We start from the raw sequence: 25,347 nt of genomic DNA, 5'->3' as shown, positions 1-25,347 counted from the left end.
CCTGTGTTCTTTCACATCATTAAACAGTGCAGTTGTCTAAATGTTTGCAAAATCTAATTGATATTTACTTGCTGGGAGGGCTTAACCATTCAGGACGTGTTGGAGAGCGGCATATGTGTGTGTGTGTGTGTTGCTTCTGGCACAAAGACGATTCAGACAGTAATTTGGTTTCATCCTTTATTCTGACAGAACATCAGCCCATGGGGATTTACATTAACTGATGACAAAGTAGGACCTTGCCAAATGGCAAGAAGAGAACAGTCTTCACAAAAGTTCAGTATACAAACAACTCAGTAAATGACATGCATGATAGTATAAAACCAAATACATGTTTAGGGGACAAAATACAATATAGAACTCACACTGTAATACAAACACCACTGTCCAGCACTTTTAGAGCTGTTCGACCAACACGCAACTGAAATGAAAGCCACGACAAACGTACGCAGCATTTTTAAAACGTTCTTTTTGTAAGGCTGTGCCACCCTTCACTGGACCGGAGACAGCCTCCCGAGGACGGCTGCTGAGTTTCCTTTCAGATCACGTCATGTGGACGTAATCTGAGGCTGTCGGGACAGGAGTGCTCATGTAGGCACGTACAGTTTCTCCACACGTGTTCACAATCACTGCTCTCGAAAGTTCATCAACACCTGTTGAAATTCTATATTTATATTCATGTTCTGCAAAATCAAAGGTGAATTTATATATTATTTTGCTAACTTGAGATAAAGTTTTCTACTCTGCACCTAAGCGAACAACTGATAAAAAATAGAAAGTGTAGAAATACAAATTATGATCAGAATTTACAGCACAAGAGTAATAATACAAGTAGGAATCACAATCGCACGTATAAAAAGACACATGCATCATATCCTGCATGTCCTCATCTGTCTTTGCTTTTTTTCTTCTTTTTGACGGCTCGTTCACATTCACACTGTTGGATAGAAGCCAAAAAATGTAACGTTTTGTATACTTGAAAAACAACAATACCACTATGAGCTATAAGAGCAGTGACTAGCGTATATGAAAGTTTTAGTCTGTGAATTACACAATCAACAATTTAGTAAAACAGGTTTCCAGTGACATCAAAGGCAACAGCATGGCAGAGGAAGGCTTCCTGCTACTACCAGGCATCTAGTGCACATAAAACACACAACAAAAAACATTACACAGTCTTAAAAATCAAATCATCAATAAAAGGGAGTAGAATTTGTACTGCTGTAAAACTTTCAATTCTCTGAATCTTAGCTGCAAACATTTGCACTGCCTCAGAGAAAAAATGATCCCACAGTAAACTACAGCTTTGCATACAGTTACAAAAAAACGACAGTACGTTAAAAACCAAAAAAGGGAAAGGCACTTCTCCCGTACTCTTGGAGAAAAAATAAAAACGTGAGAAAGAGGAATGAGCGAGGAGGAAAACGAGGGAGATGTTGGGCGACTTCTCTGCGCAGTCGTGGAATAAACTGCTACACTCAGTTATTTTGTGAAATGCATTTGAGCGAAGCGGGTGTACAGTTTCATCTCCCCCTGTTTTTCTTTACACCAAAACTCATCATTCAGCAAACAAGGAGGGGGGAGGAAAAAATGGGACGTTTAAAAAGCACGAGATAGTGCTGGTGTCACTTCCATCAGTGTTTCTGTTGCCATTTCATGAGTTTTATTATTTCTCAGCACCTCCAGCACTGCGCTGCAGCCGAGCTTATCAGCTGACTTAAAATTAACCTAACTAGCAAGATGAGGAGAGTTGCTGTTGCTGCATTATTGGACTTGAGGCAGCCTTAGTGAATAAAGGAAGGAGATGATGATGAAATGAACTGTCTAAACATCTTTCTCATATGAAGCCGTGCAAAACGTTCACTCGTTCTTTGTTCTCAGGGTGACACTTCTTTGTTCTATGTGAAAGAGCCGCGTCCTGCTGACAATCAGAGGAAAGGTAGCGGCACCCGCTGCACAGCGCTGCGATGCAGATCATATGACTATGTGAAATGTTAATAAATAACAACATACTATTTGTGTGTTGTTATAATCGTCAACGTCCTGGAGGACTGATTATTCCTTTTGTGCAAAGTCTCTTTTTTGTGCAAGTGTCTTTTTACCACAGTGCTGGTGGTCGTTAGGAAAGGAAAATTCAGGTCTGGGCAGCAGCTCAACCTGTCAAAGTGTGCTTGTGAAAGTGAACTACTGTAAGCTTGTAGCAAAAAAGAAAAAATGAAATGGTTTTAATGAACTGTATGTAATTTGTTTCCATTTTAAGTAATGACTAATGATTTAAATAGAATGCAGCACAAACTGCAACATTTTATTCTGGGTCTGTGTGAATGTTATTATTGTGGCTATTTATACGACACAGGCTTATGGCTTTTAGCCAGGAAGCCTATTTTTTTTTACTGTATTTTCTTTAGAAGACAACAGCTCATAGGTCGGGTACCAGAGAGCTCAGCTCATATCTGCTGCTGTTGTGTCAGCAGTGCTGTACAAACTGTATAAAGCATCCAGCCTTTGCTGCTGTTCCCCCTCTGTGAAATCGTGCCCAGCCGGCAGACAAACATGCCTCCAGCCGGCGCCCACCCTTTCTCCCCCTTGTTGTGAGACTTCTCAGCAGCTGGTGGTGTCCAGCAGCTGCTTGGCCACGGCAGCCTCTTCCTTTTCTGAGTTGGTCCTCTTAACGTGTGCGACCTTGGATGTTGCTCTCTGCCTGCGTTTGACATTAAACACATCCCACTTCTCCGGCAGCAGGCCCTTGTTGAAAATGATGGACGCCAACAATGAAACAAGGAGAATAGACATTAGAGAGATGAGCATGATGGCGGTACGGAAGGGAAAGTACTGGGTTAGCTTTCCCTCTTTGTCCAGCCGGCAGCCGGGGAACTGGATGGCTGGTGGGAGGCCAATGAGGGGCTCGCCGCTCAGGATCCTCATGACGAGCCCCATTATGTAGCCCACGATGGCGCCGTAACCGTTGGAGACCTTGAAGAAGAGGATGCAGACCAGCTGAGGGAACATTATGGTGTAGGACATGTCCACGCCGACAAGCCAGAACACCAGGACGCTACTGTCCAGGAAGGTGAGGCCGGTGCCAGCCAGACCCACGACCACCACGGAGATACGGATGACCCACTGCATCTCACAGTCTGAAGCCTGAAGGAGCAGAGGAAATGACAAGACAGACAAACAGAGTTAAATAATACATTACATAAACATGCAGCTTGTTGAGCCCTCCAAGGTGAGAGATGCACTTACAAAGACGCTGTATATCTAAGCCACTGTGCGAGACGCCAGCAGTGAACAGTCTCACTGTAGGAAACACTGGGTGTAGTTGAAATAATGAAACAGGTCGTTGCTTTCAAATAATTCTTTCTGCACAGTTAAGAACTTTTTTTCATGCTGTCTGTTTCTTTAAATGTTAATGTAAATGAAATGATTATTACTGCTTAAGTACAGATATCCTGCATAAATGGCTGCACATTGTGTTTCATGCCTTTTCAAAGGAAATTGATGATTAATCCTGGTGAATCATCATTTGTATCTCCACAGTATGCCAGAAAATTAAATCTCTTATGAAGTGAAATTGCCACCGGCACATGAAAAACAATGTTTTACGTCAACCAGTAACAGTGTTTTATCTACGCTGACCGTTATGGTGATGACATTGCAAGATGGGGGGATGTTTTTAACATCTGAGAAGCATAAATGAAGACAGTTTGCTGAATTAAAGTCAGCAAATTCAGCAAAACCAAAAGATGGTGAGCACTACAGCTGCTGATCTATGACTAACAAGATGGCATTGTCAGTTGCATTAATGAAGCCTCCTTATTGGATGATTCATCAGCATTACCGCAGTTGTCCATACCACTGGGATGATTCATTTAGGAACAAAGTGTTCTTGAGCAGCAGATGCTGACACGCCTTTTCTGGAAGATCATATTTGATCCCTAATGGAACTTTTCCTTCACATAAACAAAAATGGCATTGCATTACACCTGAAGGTGGCAGCACAATAGACCTTCAGACCAGGATCAAGTAGTAATAGGACACTGCAAACTGGTGCTGTGGTGTCGTCTCACAGTAAGAAGGTTCTAAGTTTAAATATCCCCACCACCTCTGTGCAAGGGTGGGGTTTCCTGCATAGTACCAAACCACATGCTTGTTTGGTAAACCGTCCACGGTTGATATGATGCTACGATGGCTCCAGATCCCATGACCTGGAGTTAAGATAGCTAGTTAAAAGAAAAGGATGCACAGACATTATAATGCTGCCTCAATGCAACAGAGCAGAACACACTGCTCCTTTTACAATCCGATTAGTGCTGCTAAAAACACTCACCTGCTTCCTGATGATGTTCTTGTAGATATTTGAGGAGAACAACGAGGCAGAGGATAGCAGGGCCGAGTCCATGGAGGACATGACAGCGGCAGCTACAGCCCCAATGCCAATGACAGAGACGTAGGGGGGTGTGAGGTACTGCAGAGCGATGGGGAGGATGGATCCTGCCTGGTCGCGCTCGTACGGGGTGGGCAATCCATAAGAGGTTGAGTTCCAATCTAGCAGGAAGCAGGGGAGATCAAATTTCCCCATTAAGGAGATGGACACAATCATATCAGTAAGAAATTTGTGCTAAGGTGAAAAGCTGATGAAGGAATTTTCCACAGGTGCAAGTTTAGAGGCTTTACCTGTAGATGCAGCCACAGCCCCGATCAGGACTGAGGGGATACCGAGCACCAGGCAGCAGGCCGAAGAGGCGAAGCAGGTCACTTGAGCCTGGGTGTAAGATGAGGAGGACAGGATCCTTTGGTAGAACGCCTGGTAGGCCAAACCGCCCAGAGCCTGGCACAAACACACACACAGTTCAGACACGATGACAGGAATTGGCTTGGATTGTGAAACAGGACAAGATCAATCCTGCAGTGAAGCCACTGCTGTTATTCTTGGTCAAGTTTAATTTAACTCGTTTGCTTCGCTGAAAAACAATGTTGAGTACCACTTCCACGTGTGGCTTTTATAACATTCACACTCACCAGCAGCATGAAGTCATCGAACCACTTGCCCGCCTCATCGAGCTCCACGGTGCCGACCCAAGGAGCCTGGAAAGTTGCGTTGTATGCAGTCAGCGAGATGTCCACAGAGTGAGGGTTGGTCATCATGAAAGGGACGCACACCCACTGTTTACACAAGCAAGAACACAGATGATCTGATTATTAGCTCAGCAGGGGATATTTTTCATCAGACACTGAGGACGTCAACACATTTTATTCCCCCGGGGTTTTTTATTCTGAGTGAAATACAGTCAACTAAAAACAGTCAATTCATTTGCTGTTCTGGACCTTCTTAATCACATAAAATCTTCTCTGTCTGCAGACTTAAATGGTTTAACGTTTAAGTCAACACAGACCCGAAGTTCTTTGCAGAATGGAAAATTCTGTAACCTCTGAAAACACCACTGGCAGCAGAATATTATGTGATATTAAGATCAAAGAACAGATATTAAATGGCTCGTGACGGAAGCCTACTCATCAGTTTCTAAACTTTTAAGCTTAATCAGCATTTAGGGAAAAGGTTTCAGGTCCATTTTTTGCTCATTTCCAGCTGTAGAATTGCTCGACTAGCATGCCGGTGCCACGAGGGCTGCCGGTTGTCCTTAAGTTGCCGTTGAACAAATGTGGAGATCTACCATTGCAAAGGTAGAGAATAACAACTTTTGGGGGTGTGACGTGGAGTCTTAGCGTGCAGACAGAGCCTTGACAAACATGGGGCTTCCCAACGGTGGTACATGAACGCGCCTACATAGCAGCCTTTTAGCAGTTGACAGCTGTAACATCAACAATCTTATTTGCTTATCTGGATGGCAGCCATTTTGAAAACTGAGTGATGGAAATTTCAAATAAGCTACTGAAACCAGAGCCTGGTTTAATAGCACCAGTTTGCATTGTTAATAAGCTACCTGTTGACTCTATATTGAAATCTTATCCTTCTATATTCTTTCATGCAGCAGAGCGAGTAACCTGATAGGATACATGCTTGAATAATATTTGTCTCTCAGCGGGAGCCCCTGCGTTGCCATATCAGTAGACGGTTACACACCAGGCTGATGAAGATGAGGATCAGCTGGATGACGTCTGTGTAAGCCACAGAGTAGAGCCCCCCCAGCAGTGTGTAGATTATGGCCACCACTGAGGAGATGATGATGGAGTAGACATAGGGCAGGTCCAGGATCACGCTCATGGTTCCACCTGGAACAACAGAGCAGAGCGATGAGCATCGGAGGACTGACGGACACTCGGGTGCAGATGAGTGTATCTATGTTTACATGCAGCTTCTCACTTTCGTTGTTTAATTAGATGGTTTTAGGTTCTCAGTCTCTCTTTAAATACGCTCTCTCACACACCACATCCACTCTTATTTTAAGTTCTAATGAGAAACATTGTCTGGTTATACTGTTCACATATAGAGATGCAGTATTAACACATTACTCATAAGAGCAACATTACATGTGTAGCCGTTTAACTCAGTTACGCTTAAGCATGGGTGACTTTGGTTTAAATCTTATGTTAAGCAACGCTACAACATAAAAGTGATGATGACAAAACTAACAAAAACCATAGAGGAACACAAAAGAAAGCAGCCTATTGATTGTGACTCCACTATGTTCAGGTTCACCCTCTTGTTTGGGCGAGTTAGCACCCTTTGTAATATTGATGTTTCATTTAAAAGAAAAACATTAAAGACAGAGGTGTGGAGAAGTGTGTTCTAGTGTGAAACAAGTGTAAAAAAAAAAGGAATGAAACAAGTACATTTAAACAGGTGAGTAAAAAAAAAAAAGAGAGAGATCTTGTTACTCAAACAAGACAAGCAAAAACATCACTACCTTCACCGTCTCTTCTGCCACATTGCCAGGGTCCCCCCAGCCGCAGCCTGCAGCCACACCACAACAATGCCCTTAAACAGAGAAGTGTCAGATCGGCACCATCCACCCCGCTGACCTTTCACCCCACCCACATTACAGCTACCTGACCACCCCGTCTCAACTTCCCCACTAGCTTTGCATCATTATGAACTGAGACATGAACGCTTTAGATTGACCTTTAACCCTATTTGTGTATTTTTTTGTAATATGATCCGTTTCTCTGACTTTATCAGGTTCTTATTGGAAAATGTAAACGACTGGACTAGGTGTCAACTATCTAAGACTTTGTGGCCCTGCAAAGGAAGGTTTGTTATACAGGTGTTCATTTTATTTTGCACTTAGGCTTCATTTAACGTTTTGGCATTAACTCTGAAACTGTCTGACACTTCTGCGATGGGTGGGATATGATGCAGCACAGTCACTGCATCATAAATAATTCCTGGATGGCCTGTTTTCCAGATATAGTATCAGAGCTCTTGTGCGTTCTGTGCTGAACTGTGCCTTTCCCCTCAATGCTAAATTTAGGAATAGGAAAGGTGGAATGAGAACCAGGGGCCTCTGGGGCTTAATGAACAGCACCAGGGATGGACAGGGGCAAAGAGCATCCCAAACACCCCCCCAGGTTGTTATTAGATCCTTGTCCCACTTACAAACCTCAAACATGTGTGCATGCACACACGCACGCACCGCACGCACGCACACACACACACACACACACACACACACACACACACACACACAGGCACCCCCCCCTTCCAAACTGTCCTGTTCCACATTTCTTCTTGGCAGAAATTGCACCGTGACAGTGCCGTTGATACTCCACTGCTAAGTGACAGCACATCGAAAGCATTTTCTTTTAGTTAAGCACCCACCCACCCACACACCCACCCACACACACAGAGGCACACGCTCAAGCATAAAGCAGCTCGGTTTATGCTATACATACACACATACAGTCACTCAGCAACATCGCCCCGGTGGGTCAAGCACTCTCTGGAGTATCAGGTGTTTGTGTGTGCGCGTGTGATGCGTGCACATGTGATGCGTGCACATCAGGGAGGTTTGCATAACATTTCCAAAAAAAACACTGGTGGACGTTGTTACACTGACATGTTAAGGAGGGGTGTCCCCTGATTCAATATCAGTTTGTATCTTTGGACAGAAAAAAATAAAAAGTCCCAGGAGCATTCCCGCCTCCCCACCAGTCCTTTTATGGAGCACTGGCACAGCTTAAAGTGACTCAAACAAATCTCATTAGATTTCACTGCTTCTCTTTAAATCTTTAAACTACACACAGGCATTAAACTTTAATTCAGCATGTAACAGTTACCCGTTAGTCACAACTGGCACAAACTTTGGAAAATGTCTCTAATGAAACAGCAATCTGATTGGAATAATTGATCACCTTTCACAATCAAAAGGCTGCTCGATGTCTAACCCCCTTTGCAAATAACACTGGAAAAGAAAACAACGTTAAAAAACACAAAGGAAAACATTATACACACACAAAGGCGCGCAAACACACACACACTTTTGCCTCTTCGCAAACACCCATGCACATACACACTTGCGTTCACCATCTCAGCACGTACCACACACACAGACACACGATACCATCAAATCAGTATTAACAATGTTACCAAACAAGCAGGTTAAATAAGTCACACCATTCCCATTACTTTACGAACATTTCAAAGTAAATTCAATCCATCATCAAACCTTGTATGTGAACTTTTACTCTTTAAAAAAAACCAAACAAACAAAGAGACCCTACCAGCAGGAGTGGTGAGATTTTAGATCATATGACTGATAGAAATAGAATTGTTACCTAAACATGAGTGATAATACAAAGATCCACATTAATCTTCAAATAAGTCAGGTGAACACTATGTAACAACAATAACCCAGAGCTGCAATTATTTTTAGTCACTCATCCTCATTGTGCCTATAATAAGGGACAACATTTGTCTTTGCAGAGCCGCTAGGATGACCTCACAGCCGTGCACGAGAGCAGCGTGCTTAGTTCGCTCTACATCGTTTCGTTTTTTTCGTCTTTTTGACACGGACTATTAGCAACACTGGTGTTTACATTTTTAGGCTATTAATCCTTCATTTTAGACAAGGCTTTATTTACAGCCAGCAATCAGGATGTTTACAAATGTTGCTAGCAGATACCTGTTGTAGCTAATTATTCAAGCTAAATGAGTTAGTCTGACTTTAAACTGAGTTGTATAGCTAACTAGATTATAACTAGCATGCATGCTGGTGCTAAAGTAGCATAAATAAACTGAGAAATGTTCTGTTCAGATATTCCAGGTTATAAATAGCTGGTCCTTCTAAAAAAGGCATAGTTGTTTTAAAAATGTAAAGCTTATCTACTTGTTTGACTTTTGAGATGCTAACGTATCGTCTTCTGTTAACTTTAAAACGATTGCGAACCTCAAAATTGAACCAAGAGCAGGACAAAGTGATAAGATTACTCTACCCAAAGTAGTGTACCTTATAATTCTATTTTTTGTGTGTTTTTTGTGTTTTTCACCCATTCTTTAAACTTCTTTAAGCTACGTTAACACCTGGTGAAGAAGTTACAAGCCAGCGACTGTTTACAAAGTCGGCTGTTCACTGATAACTTTTGTTTGCAGTTTTCTTATAGCATTGTTTTCTTCACCTGCTTCCTTCCTCTGAATTATTTACAGCATTCAAGCTGTTTGCCAAAAAAGCATCCACTATCCTGCTGTTTTTTCTTTTTTTACCATGTACTCTATTGGTTGCACAATTATGTGCGTACACATTATGTTGCCAGACCTTTTATAAAGTGTGAAGTAACTTACCCAGGCTGACAAGTGTGCGTGCCACCCACAGCACGTCTGCAACCAGTGCAGGAAAGATCAGTGCACTTGCAAGGACATTCCCATACTTCTTTTGGAAAGGATCCATCATTGTCACATACTTGTTCTCTCTCATTGGCTTGGCAAAGAAAAAGCCACCTGCAGGAGGAAGAAAGGGATTTAGCAACACATCTGATTACCTCCTTGAAAATGTTGTCAAGTTTAGGATACATCGTTTACATATATCTTTCATTAACGAGAGAGAAAGGAAGCGATTTAGTGGCCGAGTGAAAGAATGAACGCTTTTGAACAATAGAAAAAAACAAGTTCTCCCTCCAGATAGCATAATAAACACCTTCAGACAAACCCATGGGACCATAAGGCCAACAATGAGGCATGTTGTATTTCCTGATAAGAGGCTCCAGTTCACATTACTCTCACGATCTGTGGGCTATTGTGAAAGAGGTGTCCGAGTGCCGATGACTGAACATGTCACAAATGTGTATGGATGCCGGATGCCCTGCTGAGTTTGTCAATTTGGTGAATTCACAAGAAGGCAACCCAAGCTTAGGGGTAAACTCATCTGTTTGCACCTGTTGCCTCCAGTTAAAATACTAAACTGATTTACTACAGTACTATTTTTAACACGAGCAACACTTTTATTGGTGCAGTCAAACGGGGTCTGCAGGAAAGGGAGTTGCACGGACGGCGGTCAGTAACACTTCTGCTGCAGACAGACACTCATTTTATTAATGCATTTTACACACTGTGGATAACTTAAGGTGATTATGGTTAAAATACTAAACCTATAGCTGCTCACATCTCTATCATATTTCCATAGTTCTCTCATAGATTTCAGTTTAGACTGACTTCCTCTAACAATAGCACCTCTCGTACCCAAAGGTCATTGTACCACAGGACCTTCATTAGCTCCTCCTGGGTGTAAAATGAAGCATACAAATGTTAAACTTTCTTCTTCCAAACACTGGAGGGGGCTAAGCTGTGTTGTTAGGCTCATTAAAGCTGACATCAACTTTTTGTTTCTATTTAAAAGTCCACCCCTGGAATGTGAGGATAACAAGCACCAATCCGACCTGCACAGTTGCATCCAATCAAATGAAGCCTGAACTAAAATCATGTAAAAAATACCTGCATGACCAAACGGACACGCTTCTATTCTAATCGACCCAGAGCGTGCTTTGAGTGCTTTGTACTTGCATTGCACACGTCCTGCTGTGGCTCTCTTTGTTCTTGTTTCATAAGTGGGTTCCACTCACCTAAGAAGAAGGTCAGGACATAGGGCACAGGCATGAGTGCCCAAACTGCGCCTAGTGTTGGGTTGTATGTTGCTTCAGCTATACCCAGGATGAAGCCTCCACCAACCCATGTAGCTGCGGACGAAGAAAAACAACTCACTTGTCTTATTCATGTACCACTTTCAAAGATCAAAATTTAGTGCACTATACAAAAGACTCAGTGTATATATATCCACACCATCTGACTGCCTTACCAGTAAGTGTGAAGATACCAACTAGTAAGTTGATATTGCGTCCAGCCAGTAGAGTTATCTCCATGCCGTCTCCTGTGCATTTTTTCTCCTCCTTTTTGGAACGCAAGGATGCCCAGATGCCCGTGCCCAAGATGAGCAGGTAAAACAGCGCCATCACCACCAGGCCTGGTATATTGAGAGCCATCTTGAACTACTTTTGTGTCCTGTAGAGAGACATCAGAGGGTGGTGAAAAACTGAGTCGCCAACTGCTTCAAAAGGAAACATGCAGATGCTGCTTGCAGGTCTTTTAATTGTAAAATACAAATAAATCACATCTAATTCTCTTTTTTGTATAAATATTTGCAGGACTGTAGCGCAAGGAAGATGGGGGAGGAGCCACGTTTGCATACATTTAAAAGTCACCTGAGAAGAATCTGATAAAAACGTGCATTCATAATGTGCAGGAAGAAATTAAGCACAATGAAAAGAAAACAGAAGGATATGTTTGTATTAATGAAACCTGAGCAAAGTGCAAAGAAACTATGTGCCTCTTTAAAAAAGCAAAAAAAGGTCAGAGTTTAAAAAACCCCCCAAAAACATAAGAAAGGAGCAGTAGCATCTGAGGGCCTGGCTCTTGGTGCAAAAGGGGGGGGGGGGGGGGGGGGGCCAGATAATAAGAGGCAAGGGGCATGAAGGATGAAGAGTCAAAGAGGTGAAAGGGGTCTCACCATAACACTCGGCAGCACTGATGAAGATGGTGGACAGATGTTGTCCCCCGTCTTCAGTGGTTGAGTAGCCTGAATTTCAACCCCAAACATTGGGAAGTGAACACATCTGAGAACCACATTAATACGTGTGTGTGTGTGTGTGTGTGTGTGTGTGTGTGTGTGTGTGTGTGTGTGTGTGTGTGTGTGTGTGCAGTTACTGTGAGAGGGCATTGCACCGAAGCCTTCTTTGAAAAAAAATTAAAAACTGACTCTCACTCATAGACGCGCTAAAGTTTTATTATTGAACACATCACAGTAAAGCAGTAATGTTTCTTATTATAAACCAACTCCTTTATTTTAAACACAGCCAGTTCATTGGTTAAAAGTTTTTCATTCATAAATAATTGGTTTAAAAAAAAAAAAAAAGAAGCCTATATACACACATGAGAGAATATGTAAGAGGAAAAAAAAGAATTTTGGTGCGAGTTAAAGCTGAAAAAATAATTTCTTTTAGGAAAATGTGTTTACATGGAAGCATGGAAGGAATGAGCGAGGTGGAGACGGGCTGTGCGGGCTACTGGCTCGCTGCCAGAGTCCACTAAAGGCTCAAAAGCGCACTGACACAGCCCATGTGTTTTATTCCTCCTGTTGTTCGAGTGTGCGCGTGTGTTTGTACACACTGTTATTGCCTATACATAGCAAACATAGCTGAGTTCAAACTTCATCATTGCTACATTAAAGTGCTCATATTTTCTATGCAAAGCTGTAAAGGTTTAAGGAGAACAGAGGGCTGCAAACACAACCCTGAATAATCTGAGTCGGTGCCTCTGTACTGTGTGAGGAACACCAGGCTAGAAATACAACTCTTTCTGGCATAACAAATGTCTTATGAGTTCTTATGAGGGGCAGTACAAGCCAAAATTCATTTTTTCACTCTCACACACATACATTCTTCTTTCACACACATATACTTTCACTTTCGATAAGTGTACACAAAGAGTTGAGCGCGCATGGGCAGGAATGTTGAGAGCGCAAATACAAAAACTGAGCGAGAGGGGCTGCTATTGTGTGTGTGTCTGTGTGGATAATAGCAAAAACTGAAATACATTTTTTGCACGCAGCAATGAATTTTGTTCACTCAAATTCAGCTTTTCTTCACTCAATATAAATTTCTCCTCAAAATGCAACACTTGCACCTGCAAATATTTTTTTCATGTGCGCTCAGAATAGTGGCACAAAAATAACGCCATAAAAGACTGCCCCACTCCAGTCGAACTCCGTGTAGCTACATGGCTCGTTGAAGCTACCCGGGTGTTAGCTGGTCTAAAAAGTTCCCTCATCTCACTTTCCACCGTGCTGTGGGTAACACTGGGTGCAGTTGAGCCCGTCCCATCTCAATCAAGTGACGAGGACAACGATGTGACCGTTTCAGGAGATGATAAAATATTTCTTAACACCCTGATAGCTTGCTGAAGAACTCGAGTTTCTTCTCTCCCCTCCATGCTGTCAGACACTTGAAAGTGACCCGCGCGTGCTTCTCAGCCAATCACAGCGGTACAGACACCCAGCCTTCCGTTTCCATTAAACTCCTTCTGTTTCCACTATACTCTTTCATTCACATACATTATTCTCTTGCATACATATATTTTCTTCAGACATGTATGCATTCTCTTCTTACATACATATATTATTTGTGAGATTAAATGCATATTGAATGCATGTAAATGAGAGCAAAATGTAGGAATGCATAAATGAAAATGCATGTATGTTAGAGTGCAAATTTGTAAATATGTACATTTAAATACATGTATAAGAGAGCACAATATTGCAATGTGTGTGTTAAATATGTGTAAACATGAGAATAAAAATATCTAAATATAAAAATTAAAATAAAACTATGTGAGAGTGAAAGTATATGTGTGTGAATGAAGAATGTATGTGTGTGAGAGTGAAAGAATGAAGTTTGGCTTGTACGGCCCCTCATATTGTATGACTAACATTCAGCATGCAATAAACCTAAAACATCTGCACCATAACTAATGAAGTTTGTTTGTAGGTACTGAGCAGCATCTCAATTTGCTTAGAACTCTGTCCTTGGACATGTATGGGGTTTTATATGACTGTTTTCATATTGGGTGAAATGGAATTTGGGAAGATTTATACTAGTTAATCCTTTTCCTTAAAAAGCCAATTTTAACTGACCAGACTATTTTCTCAACCGGCTCTTTTCCTCTCAATCAGAGCATGCAAGACATTTCACAGACCGGTGAGAGGTTTGGAGTCCCTCTTTCCGAATATATGTTTACTGACCTACTTTAGAGTTGAAAAGCATCCCAGTATGTCTGCCTTGCTTACTACACAGACTTTCGTTGCCCTCTGAATATCATGGCCCTACGGACTTGGCCAGTGATGTGGATCGTCTGCCTTTTCTTAGCAAGACCGGCCACTCTCATGTTACAGACCTCTCTGGTCCAAATGCAAAAGCAAAAATTTATTATTTCACATATTTACACTTTTCACATTGACATCATTCACTCTGTTTCCTTTTTTTTTTGTTCACTGTTGAAAGCATGGACACAACACCAGCTGACTTTAGCTCGTATTTGATCCTGGATCACACTAAAATGATGTCCAACTGAAAGGATGCCAAGATATGTGTGCTGTAGGCAACTCCCAACCAGGCAACTAAACTCTGTTAAGTAAGAGGCAACAAAAAACCAGCTGGCTTTCTTTTAATAACTCCTGACAGGTCAGCTTACGCAGCACACAGTCACATGCATTTCTTTCATTTTTCTGTCATGTAACTAAAGCTCTAATAATAGCTGCTGAGCAGCATCCACTGCCCCATATGTCGGATGCTACTTGCATGTTTAGGGTCTGTATCCATACATGGACCAATAGATACTGTTGGTCTGCAATTCATTTGCTGGCTTAATTTAACTTCACATTAACTTGACATGTGTTCCCAGTCCGCTTTGCTTAAGCAGTGGACTTGGAGCATGGTTTAAGTGCAATGCGCCACTTTTGGTGCAAAGAGGGTCTACTTATTCCTATTTGTACATCTTCCAGGAGCTCTGGAGTGAAGTAATAGCTGTCTAATAGTTGGAAATGCAAAACTATTCCAACCACACTAATTCCCTTCAAACAAGCTGTAGGGAATTGTTGCATTTCCTTGCACTGAAGTCCAAGCTCACGAAAGCCTGGACTTTATCTTCTGCAGAGTAGGTACTCTAAAGTAAAAACCTCTAAAACTTTTAGGAACCACATTGGTCCTTAGATCCTCTGGTGCAGATAAAGAAAAAAAAAGCCACCTCCAACGATTACTAGAACCAGGAAATTATTACTATAGGAAAAGTACTAGAGGAACATGTTAGAACATGCTAGAGGCCTGAGATGAAGAAACCTTTTGCTAAACAAATGGTCTGCCAACAGGATTTACATCTGATATTTGTAAAGTTGCGTGTGACCTTTCTTGGTACACAAATGACACTTAATGTTAAAACTATGTGTTTCAAAAAAGATGTCTTGATATGAGAATAAATTTATTAGGCAGCTGTAAGTAACAGTTTATTTATACTAAGATTTTGAGAGTTCTCTCGCCAAAGCAACTTATAATCAACTTTTATCATCAGATGTTTGCTATATAGAGAGCTAAAAGCCATACAAGGCTAAAACTGGCCTTTGCTGTTAAAGCTAAACTAATTCATATGCATGACTACAAAGGGGGTTGGGGGGGATTAGCATTGTTGCCCCACAGCCAGAAGGTCCTGAGTTCAATTCCACCATCAGGCCAGGGACTTTCTGTGTGGACTTTGTATGTTCTCCTCGTGTTTGTGTGGGTTCTCTCCGGGTACTACTGTTTCCTCCCATAGTGGGGACTAAATTGCCCATGAGTGTGAATGGTTGTTTTTTTTAATGTGACAGACTGGTGATCTGTCCAGGGTGCAACCTGCCTCTCGCTCCCTGCCACCCTGAAAAGGATAAGTGGAAGAGAATGGATGGATGAACTTAAAAAAATAAAAATTAAATATTAAATCCTTCAGACTGCAAACTGGTCTCTCTGTCACTATTATTGTATTACATAGGCTAAACATTCATTTATCATTGGCTTGAATACTTTCAAGGCAAGGTCTATAGAGAAGCCTATTACTTTCATGCCTCATTGAGAAACCACTCTAATGACCCTTTTCACACAATGAACGGCATTCATCATTTTATATCGGCATCGAGCCCTTCTGCTATAAATGTAACGTCAGCAGGCTGCCGACTCATCACTGGTAACTCATTACTGTTGCTACCTGGTCTAAGTGTGAATACAACGCAGACATGAGTGTTACTGTAAGGTGACCTTGAGGGTCTGAAAGGCGCCTATAAATAAAATGTATTATTATTATTATTATTATTATTATTATTATTATTATTATTATTATTATTATTAGGGCCTGTAGCTGTCAGTGCAGTGTATCTATACACACATTAATCTGTTATTAGTTTACATACAACACAATCACATCTTCAAAGTTGGATATACTTTGTAGTCGTGTTTTCTCTTCTTTATGGTGTAAACCAAAAGCAGAAAAGAAATCCACTTACAAGTCACCAAAAATTCCCATTTGATTAGTGTCAGCTTACAGAAATACAGAAAGAAGCGTTAAACAGATGAACTGCTGTGCTGCTGAACAGCCGTTTGATATGTCGACACTCATTTTTCCAAGCAAACAGCAACCAAACCTGAAAAACCTGTTGCGTTTTAAAAACACAAATTTCCGTTCAACGTTATTTTATGTCTCATTTCAACTAAATTAAAATGACACAACTTTTTAAATTTAGTTGTCACACAGCAGAAAACAACAACAACAAACATTTAACACTCACAGCAGATTTACTGCAGGTCGGGCATCTCACGATACATCAGCGCTTTGTCGTGAGCTAAATGCAGCGGGTTCAGCTGACACAGAGCAGACCTGTTGCTGCCTTTTTTTTCTTTCTGTTTTTCTGTTTTGTTTGGGTTTTTTTTTTTTTTGGTCCAACATTGTTTTACATTCTCGTGTGCAGACGCCTGTCACAGTGGCATTTTTCGCATGCCTCCGCCTTCCGTCCCCATCGCAGACACCAATACACGCATCTAATTTGTCAGCCTCTCAGTACTTTTCCGTCACACTGGCTCTCCAGCGCGCTCTGGGTTTGCTGCCTTTCGCTCCTACGTCCCCACCCCCGTGTGACTTTGTGATGCTGAGCGAGAGAGTGCTTACGGATATTACCGGCGTAAAATTATTTATCTTAAAAGCGGATACAGCGCTTAGAATGCAGCTGCAAAGTAATATCAGAACACAGACGTGGCATGAGGCTCAAGAGTCAATCCAGCGAGGACAACTTTGACTGAGATAATATAGGAACAACTTGGATGATTAAAGGCTTAGAGGAAGAGAAGACAGGGAAGACCAAATAAGTAAAATTGCACGTAATGCGGACTGCCTATTAAAGCAGCCCACACACATCGTTATTACAGTATAAATCCCCATAACACTTTCTTCTATGAAACACCACATCAGCATTAAAAATTAATTCAAAGTCATCACACTCTGACACTACGCTAGAACCCGGCATCGTTCCAGTTTCTCCCACTTCTCTATTTCGCGATCAAACACACTAGAAAATTGCAGCTTAGAGATATGCTTCATCAGTCACACAAAACAAACCAGAGAGCCAATTTGGCTCTGCAGCGGAGGTCCCCGGTGCTATTTCTAGGCACCGGCATGCACTCCACTAAGTGTGTCCCAACTTGACTGAGTTTGAACAACTTTACAAAAAGTCTGCACGCGGACTGGACACGGACACAATAACATGTGGAATTTTAGGGGATGTCAAAAAGTCTTCAGAAAGTAACACAAGGTGGCAACAAAGAAAAACAAATACACATGCGAGCATATTCAGTGACTGAATACATACCTGAAGTGCACAGTACGACTCAGTTATAGTGATGAAGAGGGAACAGAGGCGTTTCTCACAGACCAGGTGTTAAACTCAGTCCACGATGACACTAGTCCACAGTGCTGAGGGAATGAGAGACTACCAGAAAATGTAACGAAAGTTCTTTTAAATGAAAGTAAAGAAAAATCTATCTGAAAAAAAGAAGCTGAGAAGAAAGAGGTGAGTCAGAGATGATGTTCAAAGAGAGGCTAGGGCCACCGCAGAAGGATGGAAGTCTAGAATCAGCAGCCAGACTTCCCCTGATTTTAAAGCTCACGGGGTGGGAGGGGTTAGGCACAACACACAGGAGAGGGAAGCTGCCGCTAGTGCTACCTGATTGGCGACTTGGCCCCCTGGTTCTGTCTGCAGCCAATTAGTAGTGCTCAGAATCTAGGGGCAGAGCAGACCCCTCCTTAGCTTTGGCCCACATGAGGATGGTTTTGGGTGTGGGTTGGCACTGCCACATCCAGATGCTCATTATGGCTTATTAACCCCCCCCCCCCCCCACACACACACACACACCCCCCTTTACCCCTCACTGACTACCCCCCCAACCCTTCTCAAAAACTTTATCATCTCCCATCCACTTCTCCTTTTCTGTCTCTAACTGTATCTGTCTGCCACCTACCTGCAGCCAAGGCAGCTGTGCACCCAGCCTGATGGATGCAGTACCAGGATCCTCTCTGTCCTTCAACATGAAGACAAATATAACCTCTGTCTGTGTGCTGTTTTTCCCTCTCTCTTTGGTTTCATTGGTGTGCTAATGTGTGCCCAGTACTTTCATAAAGTAGTGCTTGTTCTGTCCCATATGTTTTAGTTTATCAAGTAATTAGTAAAAAAAAAATGCTGGTGTGTTTTCAGACTGCTTTCACATATTCTCACATCAGTGGTGGAAGCAGAAACGATTTCACATTCAATAAACCTGATATATGTCTGGATTCTTGTCATGTTTTACAGCAGGGGTGGTGGAACTCCAGGCCTCAAGGGCCGGTGTCCTGCAGGTTTTAGATGTGTCCTTGATCCAACACAGCTGACTCAAATGGCTAAATTACGTCCTCAACATGTCTTGAAGTTCTCCAGAGACCTGGTAATGAACTAACTGTTTGATTCAGATGTGTTGACCCAGGGTGAGATCTAAAACTTGCAGGACACCGGCCCTTAAGGCCTGGAGTTCCCCACCCCTGCTTTACAGGAACTCTGCAGAAAGGGTGATGGCAGCTAGTCATCGTTCTCCAGAGTAAACAAATATATTATGTGGAAACCTCCCTCACATGAATATGAACTTTTTAAAATCACAACTGTGCCATTACAGCCTAATAAAAATGTCTGTATGAGCATAGATTGTTAAACTACAAAATAGCATCATTTTTTCACACCTAATGAAAAGAGAAAAAAAAACCTTCCTCATTGAGGAGGCGAAAAAAATAAATCTCATTTTTTACTACAGGACGTTTCAGTAAAACTACGTTTTTTGTCCTTCTTTGCTTTGTCACTCTTGGATTCAAATCAACAAAGACCAGCTGTGCATGTCTGAGGTGACACTGTGCCTTTACGAGTCTTCCCCCTTCCATCCTGGAAGTTCAGTAACTCTTTGAATGTGTCGCTGCATGCAAATGCACAGTCACCCTGCCTTACATGCCGGTTTAGATCAGACTTGACTGATCCCCCACAGGGCAAATTAAAATTTTCCCCTGGCTCAAGGAAGGAAAGAGACAGAGAGAACACTGTATGCACCCACCACTTAAATATGACATGCAGCAGTAATATACACATAGTTTGTAGATTATTGTGAAGGAAACTTAATACACTGTTTCTGATCACAAAGACTTTGCACTTCAGGCTCATTTAAACCCTTTTCATTCATAATCGAGATCCAGAATCCACAGATCTGTTGCTCGAATTTTATTTTGTAAGATTTATTTTCTGCTTTTTAGGCCCTTATTTACCATGATAGTGTAGAACAGATATGAGGGTGGGGGTAGAGAGCCAGAGTGGATGAATGACACAGCAAATGTCCTGAGGCAGACTCAAACACAGGCTGCTATAGTTCACACCAAAACTTTGCAGTTATTTTTAACATTCAGTTCTTGCTAACCAGGTAGCCACAGCTCTTCTTGTCCTGTGTTTTCCTACTGGCAGGTATAACACAGGGTGCTGTTGTCCTGTCCTGGAGTCTTTAGCACCTAACTCTGCCATCTCAGACCACAGCTGGACATGGTAATACTCGTGCTCTGGAGTGCATACACCACCTTCTGCTCAGTTACAAATCCATTTTTTGTAGAGTGTAAAATCACAGTATTGGTATACACTCACTCTCTTAACCTTTAATTTATAGATCTTCACTTCTGTGGGCCTGAAGTGATCATCCATCCATCTATGATCTAACAGATGTCCTTTTCCAGTTCCTCCTTGGGGATTCCCAGGCCAGATAAGATTATGAGATCTTTTAAGTGAGTTTTGAGTCTACCCTGTGGTCCTGCCAGAGTTAGGCATGCCTAGAAGACCTCCAAAGGGAAGTGCTCAGGACGCATTTTAACCAAATGCCCAAACCTCCTCAATTGGCTCCTTTCAAAATAGAGGAGCAGCAGTTCTCAAGTTCACTGCGGATATCAGAGGTCTTTACCCTATCTCAAAGGCTGTCCTTTAACCCTTTCCTTATTTCAACCTCTGAAATGGGGAAATTTCAGTAAGATAGTGAATGCGAGCAGCTAAAATGAGGAAACTTATTTTAGCCACTTGTTTTCACTATCTTACTCTTATTACCCAGATCACATGCTATTTTTTTTTTGGTCAAGGCCGGACCACCACTTGCTGTCAAGCTTCCCTTGAGACTGGATCTGGGGTTGTCACTCTCCAGTAAGGGTATCCAGCACTAGGGATGGGTACCGGTATCCGGTGCCATTATGGCACGGTTCTGACATAAATGGTAGTAACCAGACCGAAAAGCAGCGCACATTTTGGTGCTTTATTTTGGTGCTTTTTTTCCCCTGAGATGTCATACACTTTGGATTCTAGCCAATCATTTTACCTTTGCAAGCGTAGTAGGCGGGCCCAGGTACGTACGTTCTTTTAGAGCAGAGCTGCAGATTAAAAATGCCCAAGGCGAAGTGGTCAAAAGTCTAGCTGTACTTCACAGCAAAAGATGCAAATTCAGCAGCCTGCAACAAGTGCTTTAAGCTGATACTGTGCAAAGGAGCTAACTCCTCGAATCTGATGAAACACCTGGCGACGCATAGCGTTTTTTTAAAAGCTGAGAAATGTACTGTATTTGATAGCTTGCTGCAAGACCGAGCACCGAGCACATCTACTGCGGGTGTGGTGCCTGTTATCAACCCCCCCCAAGAACCCGAAGAGTAGAGTCCTGGCCCCTAGCCCTGCCAGTGTAGCAGAAATGATGACGGATGATGATGCAGCAGCAGCAGTTATTAAATTAACGCATGTAAGGTGAACTAGCAAACACCGTCGTAGTTACATGCAGCTGTCTTCTTGTTTGATAGAGTGATACGATATATGCCCTATAGCTGCAGAAAAGGCTAACATTGTTAGAAAAAAAACAGCTAAACATGAGAGGTTTTAGGACAAAGTTTGTGTTTTCCATTGTTTAAGCACCGGTTCGAGCACCATTTAAGCACCGGCACCGTTTCAAAAGTACTGGTTTGGCACCAGTATCGGATAAAACCTAAACGATACCCATCCCTATCCAGCACCAAAACTTTCTACTTCATTAGTTTTTTTAATTTTTTAATTTCATGTCTGTTTCCTCCCCCAAGAATAATCTGTGTCAGGAGAATCTGGCAGGCCCTATTGGCTCAGACAACACAGCTCCCACATCACATGGACATGTAAATCCCTCCACCATGATACGGTGGCGATTCACTGTGGGGAGGGGGGATAGGGGGAAAAATTGCCACTCCCCCAAGCTCACCCCCGCAGCCCCGAGTATGATGGCTCCATTGTGTTAAATAAACATGATCCTTGCTGTGTTGTCAGGGCGCTAATGGTGTGAAATGAATCTGTGTCTGGTTGATATGGAAACAGCAGGGAGTACAAGTTTGATGTGGTTGAATATTAAAATCCTTTCTATTGTTTCATCAGGTGAGAACTTAGAGCCATCAGTATGAATTTGGAGTTGGGCTCCCTGGGGTACACAGTCTTCTGTATTGCAGCAACCTTCAGGTAGTTTTCCGTAGGACTGGAACTTTCTGCAGACAAAAGAGATAGAATTAAATTTTTGAGTCGCAGTAATGGCGAGCAAACAGCTGCTAGCTTACCTGCTGTTGACAGTGAGTAAATACCTAAACTATTAGGGGACAGACTGAAGTGTTTCTAGGGCTAAGTCAAGGCTGTCAACCTTTGTGCAAACTGTGATTTAATGATTTAAATGCAAAATCATGTATGCATATATAAACTGTACCTACAAATGAGCAATGCAGTAAATGCAACACCAAAGTGCCTTATATATGCATTCCTTTAATATCCAGCAGGGGGCGACTCCTGTTATAATGACCATTCTACAGAGATCTGTGGGAAAATCGCCCATGGCTTCCTCGTTCTATGCATTAGGTTTTCTACAGATTACGACCCCCATTAGAGCTGTAATAAAGGAGGGTAAACGTTCTCATTGGCAAATATGAGTGTACAGTTTCCTTCAGTTTCAGTTGCCTCACCATTCACACTGGGTAAGTCCACCATTCATGGACAGTTGAGAGTGACCTGCTTGCAGACACAAGCCTCTAGCCCAGCTGTGAGGTGCATGACCTGAATAATGAGAGAATCAGTTTGAACATTAACATTAAGGTACATGACTTTTGACCTTTTGGTTTTAGGCTCCAGACCTCCTGCAACACTGAAATGGGTAAGCAGTTAAGAAAAAGGATTTAGGTTTCAGGAAACAACAGCATATCAGAGGTTCTCACCCTATCTTTAAAAAATGTCTCTCAAGGCTTCAGAGCTTCTCCTTTATAAATGTTAAACGGGCTTTCACCTTCTGCACACAAAACAGTCAGAAGATCCCCATTTCCCATTTTTCAGCACTAACACTGATCCACCAACATCACAGTGAGTCTAAAAGACAGTTAGCGTGCCTTTACTTGCCAGAGGCACACACACAGCCTTCTCCCTATCACCAAGCACCTTTCATGTACATGTTGACCTTGAACTCATTCATGTTGCTCTACAATTTCACACCCCTTACAGACATGTCAAAGATAGAGCTTTACATGGTAAAGACCCAACAGCAATACTGGTAAGCCGTGGAAAAGTTAGCTTGTTGCATGTAGGAATTTATTACACATTTACAACATCATAGCAAAGCATAGCAGCAAAATCCATCATTGAACTTATTTAAAGTAAGTGTTGCCTTTATTTACACATGCAGCACTAACTTCATTAATCACTAATAATAAACTGTCTCCATGATGATAAGAAAACTTTATACTTTTTACGCTTTATCAAGTCTTGGGCATAGTACACATTATTGAGTACTGTCGATTTTTTCCATCAGCACTGTGGGTATGATTGAAGGACCATTAACGTAAGAGTGAGCCTTGTCTGAATGTCACCTTAAAAAAGGTTGAATTTTACTTTGGATGCCACTCCTGATGCAATCCCAAAGGGCTTTGTGTCTCCTCCTTGGACAAACTATGTCTCTAAACCCTTTTCCTCATGTTTTTACTTAAATATTGTCCTCTTCAGATCTCCCACACTTGTTGCACTAAATGCTCGTTCAGGTTTCTTTTGTGGCTGTCTGTCTTCCTTGCTTTCCACACTGAAGGAACTGCTGGGCAGAAGCAATAGGCCAATTTTCAAAGCAGGAACTATCTGGTGGTTTTTAGGCAGTCTGCATGTGTATGTGTTTACCCTCCCTTGTAACCACTCTGTAGGTCCTTAAACTTGGAGAACAGTAACGTTTCAGAAGGAAGACGAAGGACAGCAACACAAATGAAAATAAAAAGAAAAGTCAGGAATGGTTTGATGAGCCTCTGATGACATCCAGACAGATTTGTGTCAGAAAAAGAGCAAGAAGCACAAGGATGAGCAAAAAGGTGATTGGGGAGCTCCTCCTCCCACGTCCCCGCTCCTCAAGATGCCTATCTGTGTTCAGCAGTCAGTCATTTAAAGATTGAGAACAAGGCTGCATGCCCAGTCTTGTTCTATAGAAACAGTGTAACAGACACTTATTTGTGCACTGCAGGAAGACCACATCACATTTCATCTATGTTGTAATAGGAGGCAAAGTATGTGCACAATGCAACACAGAGCTACAGCTTCAGACGGTTTTGCAAATTAGGTGATAAATATGTGATCAAGCCACAAGTTAAAACTCAAAAGGAAATATGATGAAAGTATAAAGTAAAAAATATCACAGATACAATTATAACATATAACTCAGGCATTCAGATATAAATAAAGGATCATGCCGTACATAATAAAGATCAAAGCTCCAAGATACTAAGTCTTATATATTGTAACAACTATTTAGAGGGCAATTTAACATCTTAACCATTACTCATATTTAAATGAGTGGCCTCTGGTTATATTTATTCATTTAGGTTTAGCTTTTGTCCAAAGCACAGTTCAAATGAGATACAGTGTGAACTGTAGATCAAAGAGGAGCTCGACAGCAAAACATGCAGAAAATTATTTTCAGTTATGAAAAAAAGAGTACAGAATTTGGGAACTTTTTGCTTGTTATGTGATTTTTAAGAGATGTTTTTCAAAAAGATTTGTTATAAATTCAAATTTGGTTGATTTTAAAAAATATATATTTTGTTTATTTCATCATCCCCTGGTAGATATGATGTTCTATGTTTGCATTTGTTTCACGTCACCTGTGCACAGTCACCAAAATTTGCATCTGTGAGGGAATTTTGTTTGAGTCATTACTAAATATTGACTGAAGAATCACTAAGAGGGCTGCAGGCCAGGCTTTACTGATCCAAGGTTACAATCATAATGTGATAAGATGCTTCCATCAATAAATGTTACATAAAAACAGAGATAACATTACAATTGTGCAATGCAAGATAACTATATATAACCAAAAAGTGATCACAATTAAAGGAACAGTTCATAGTCTATTGATCTCTAATAGATTCCTGTTAAAACACCACTTCAATCATCTAACTGAGCGGAAATAAAAGCATAAACTGTAACTCCAGTGCCTGGAGCCGTGACATGTGTCACTGCTTGTTTTTCTTTCTCTCACTCTCCTCGTGTTTACCCTGGTTTTATTTTATTTAAATCACCGTGATGTCTGATCACCAAGCACACATGAGGTCACTTACAGTAAGGAGCTGCTATTAAAAGACAGGACAGGACAAGCTGATAAATATATTGAACAGGACATTTGTTTTTATGGAAACTTACTCTGAAAAGAGTCATTATCATTATTTTTTATGTGAAATTTTGAGGTATTTTCTTTATTTCTAGGTTAGTAGGCTGAATT

At 41.7% G+C, this 25,347-nt stretch overlaps 1 protein-coding gene across 4 annotated transcripts; it reads right to left on the bottom strand.

Annotated features, from left to right (window-relative positions):
* Nucleotides 1–163: 163 nt before the first annotated feature.
* LOC102311753 (high affinity choline transporter 1) lies at nt 164–18,154 on the bottom strand. Of its 4 annotated transcripts, none has more exons than XM_005919132.3 (10): nt 16,806–18,154; nt 11,952–12,020; nt 11,244–11,446; nt 11,011–11,124; nt 9,737–9,892; nt 6,083–6,231; nt 5,020–5,163; nt 4,675–4,828; nt 4,328–4,545; nt 164–3,141 (listed from the first exon to the last, which is right to left on the bottom strand). In XM_005919132.3, the coding sequence occupies exons 3-10, from the start codon at nt 11,425–11,427 to the stop codon at nt 2,599–2,601; spliced, it is 1,662 nt and encodes a 553-aa protein (XP_005919194.1). In that variant the 5' UTR covers nt 11,428–11,446; nt 11,952–12,020; nt 16,806–18,154; the 3' UTR covers nt 164–2,598. The 4 variants fall into 4 exon arrangements, with proteins under 4 accessions (XP_005919194.1, XP_005919197.1, XP_005919196.1 ...); XM_005919135.2 differs by having other exon boundaries at nt 17,880–18,154; XM_005919134.3 differs by lacking the exon at nt 11,952–12,020.
* Between the last annotated feature and the right edge of the window lie 7,193 nt (nt 18,155–25,347).

This window comes from Haplochromis burtoni, unplaced genomic scaffold (genome assembly GCF_018398535.1).
Source record: "Haplochromis burtoni strain Fernald_Lab_line unplaced genomic scaffold, NCSU_Asbu1 Contig_35, whole genome shotgun sequence".
In the NCBI taxonomy this organism is placed as follows: Eukaryota; Metazoa; Chordata; class Actinopteri; order Cichliformes; family Cichlidae; genus Haplochromis; species Haplochromis burtoni.
The sequence above is the reverse complement of the archived record's forward strand: the minus strand, read 5'-3'. Positions and strand labels throughout refer to the sequence as shown.

Bases quoted from the DNA above. Each gene is read 5' to 3' on its own strand.
- LOC102311753 (XM_005919132.3), bottom strand. From the start codon at position 11,427: ATGGCTCTCAATATACCAGGCCTGGTGGTGATGGCGCTGTTTTACCTG. The intron at 11,125-11,243 runs GTAAGGCAGTCA...CTTCGTCCGCAG, and splicing joins TGGTATCTTCACACTTACTG to CTACATGGGTTGGTGGAGGC. The intron at 4,829-5,019 runs GTGAGTGTGAAT...TGTTTGTGCCAG, and splicing joins TCGATGACTTCATGCTGCTG to GCTCTGGGCGGTTTGGCCTA.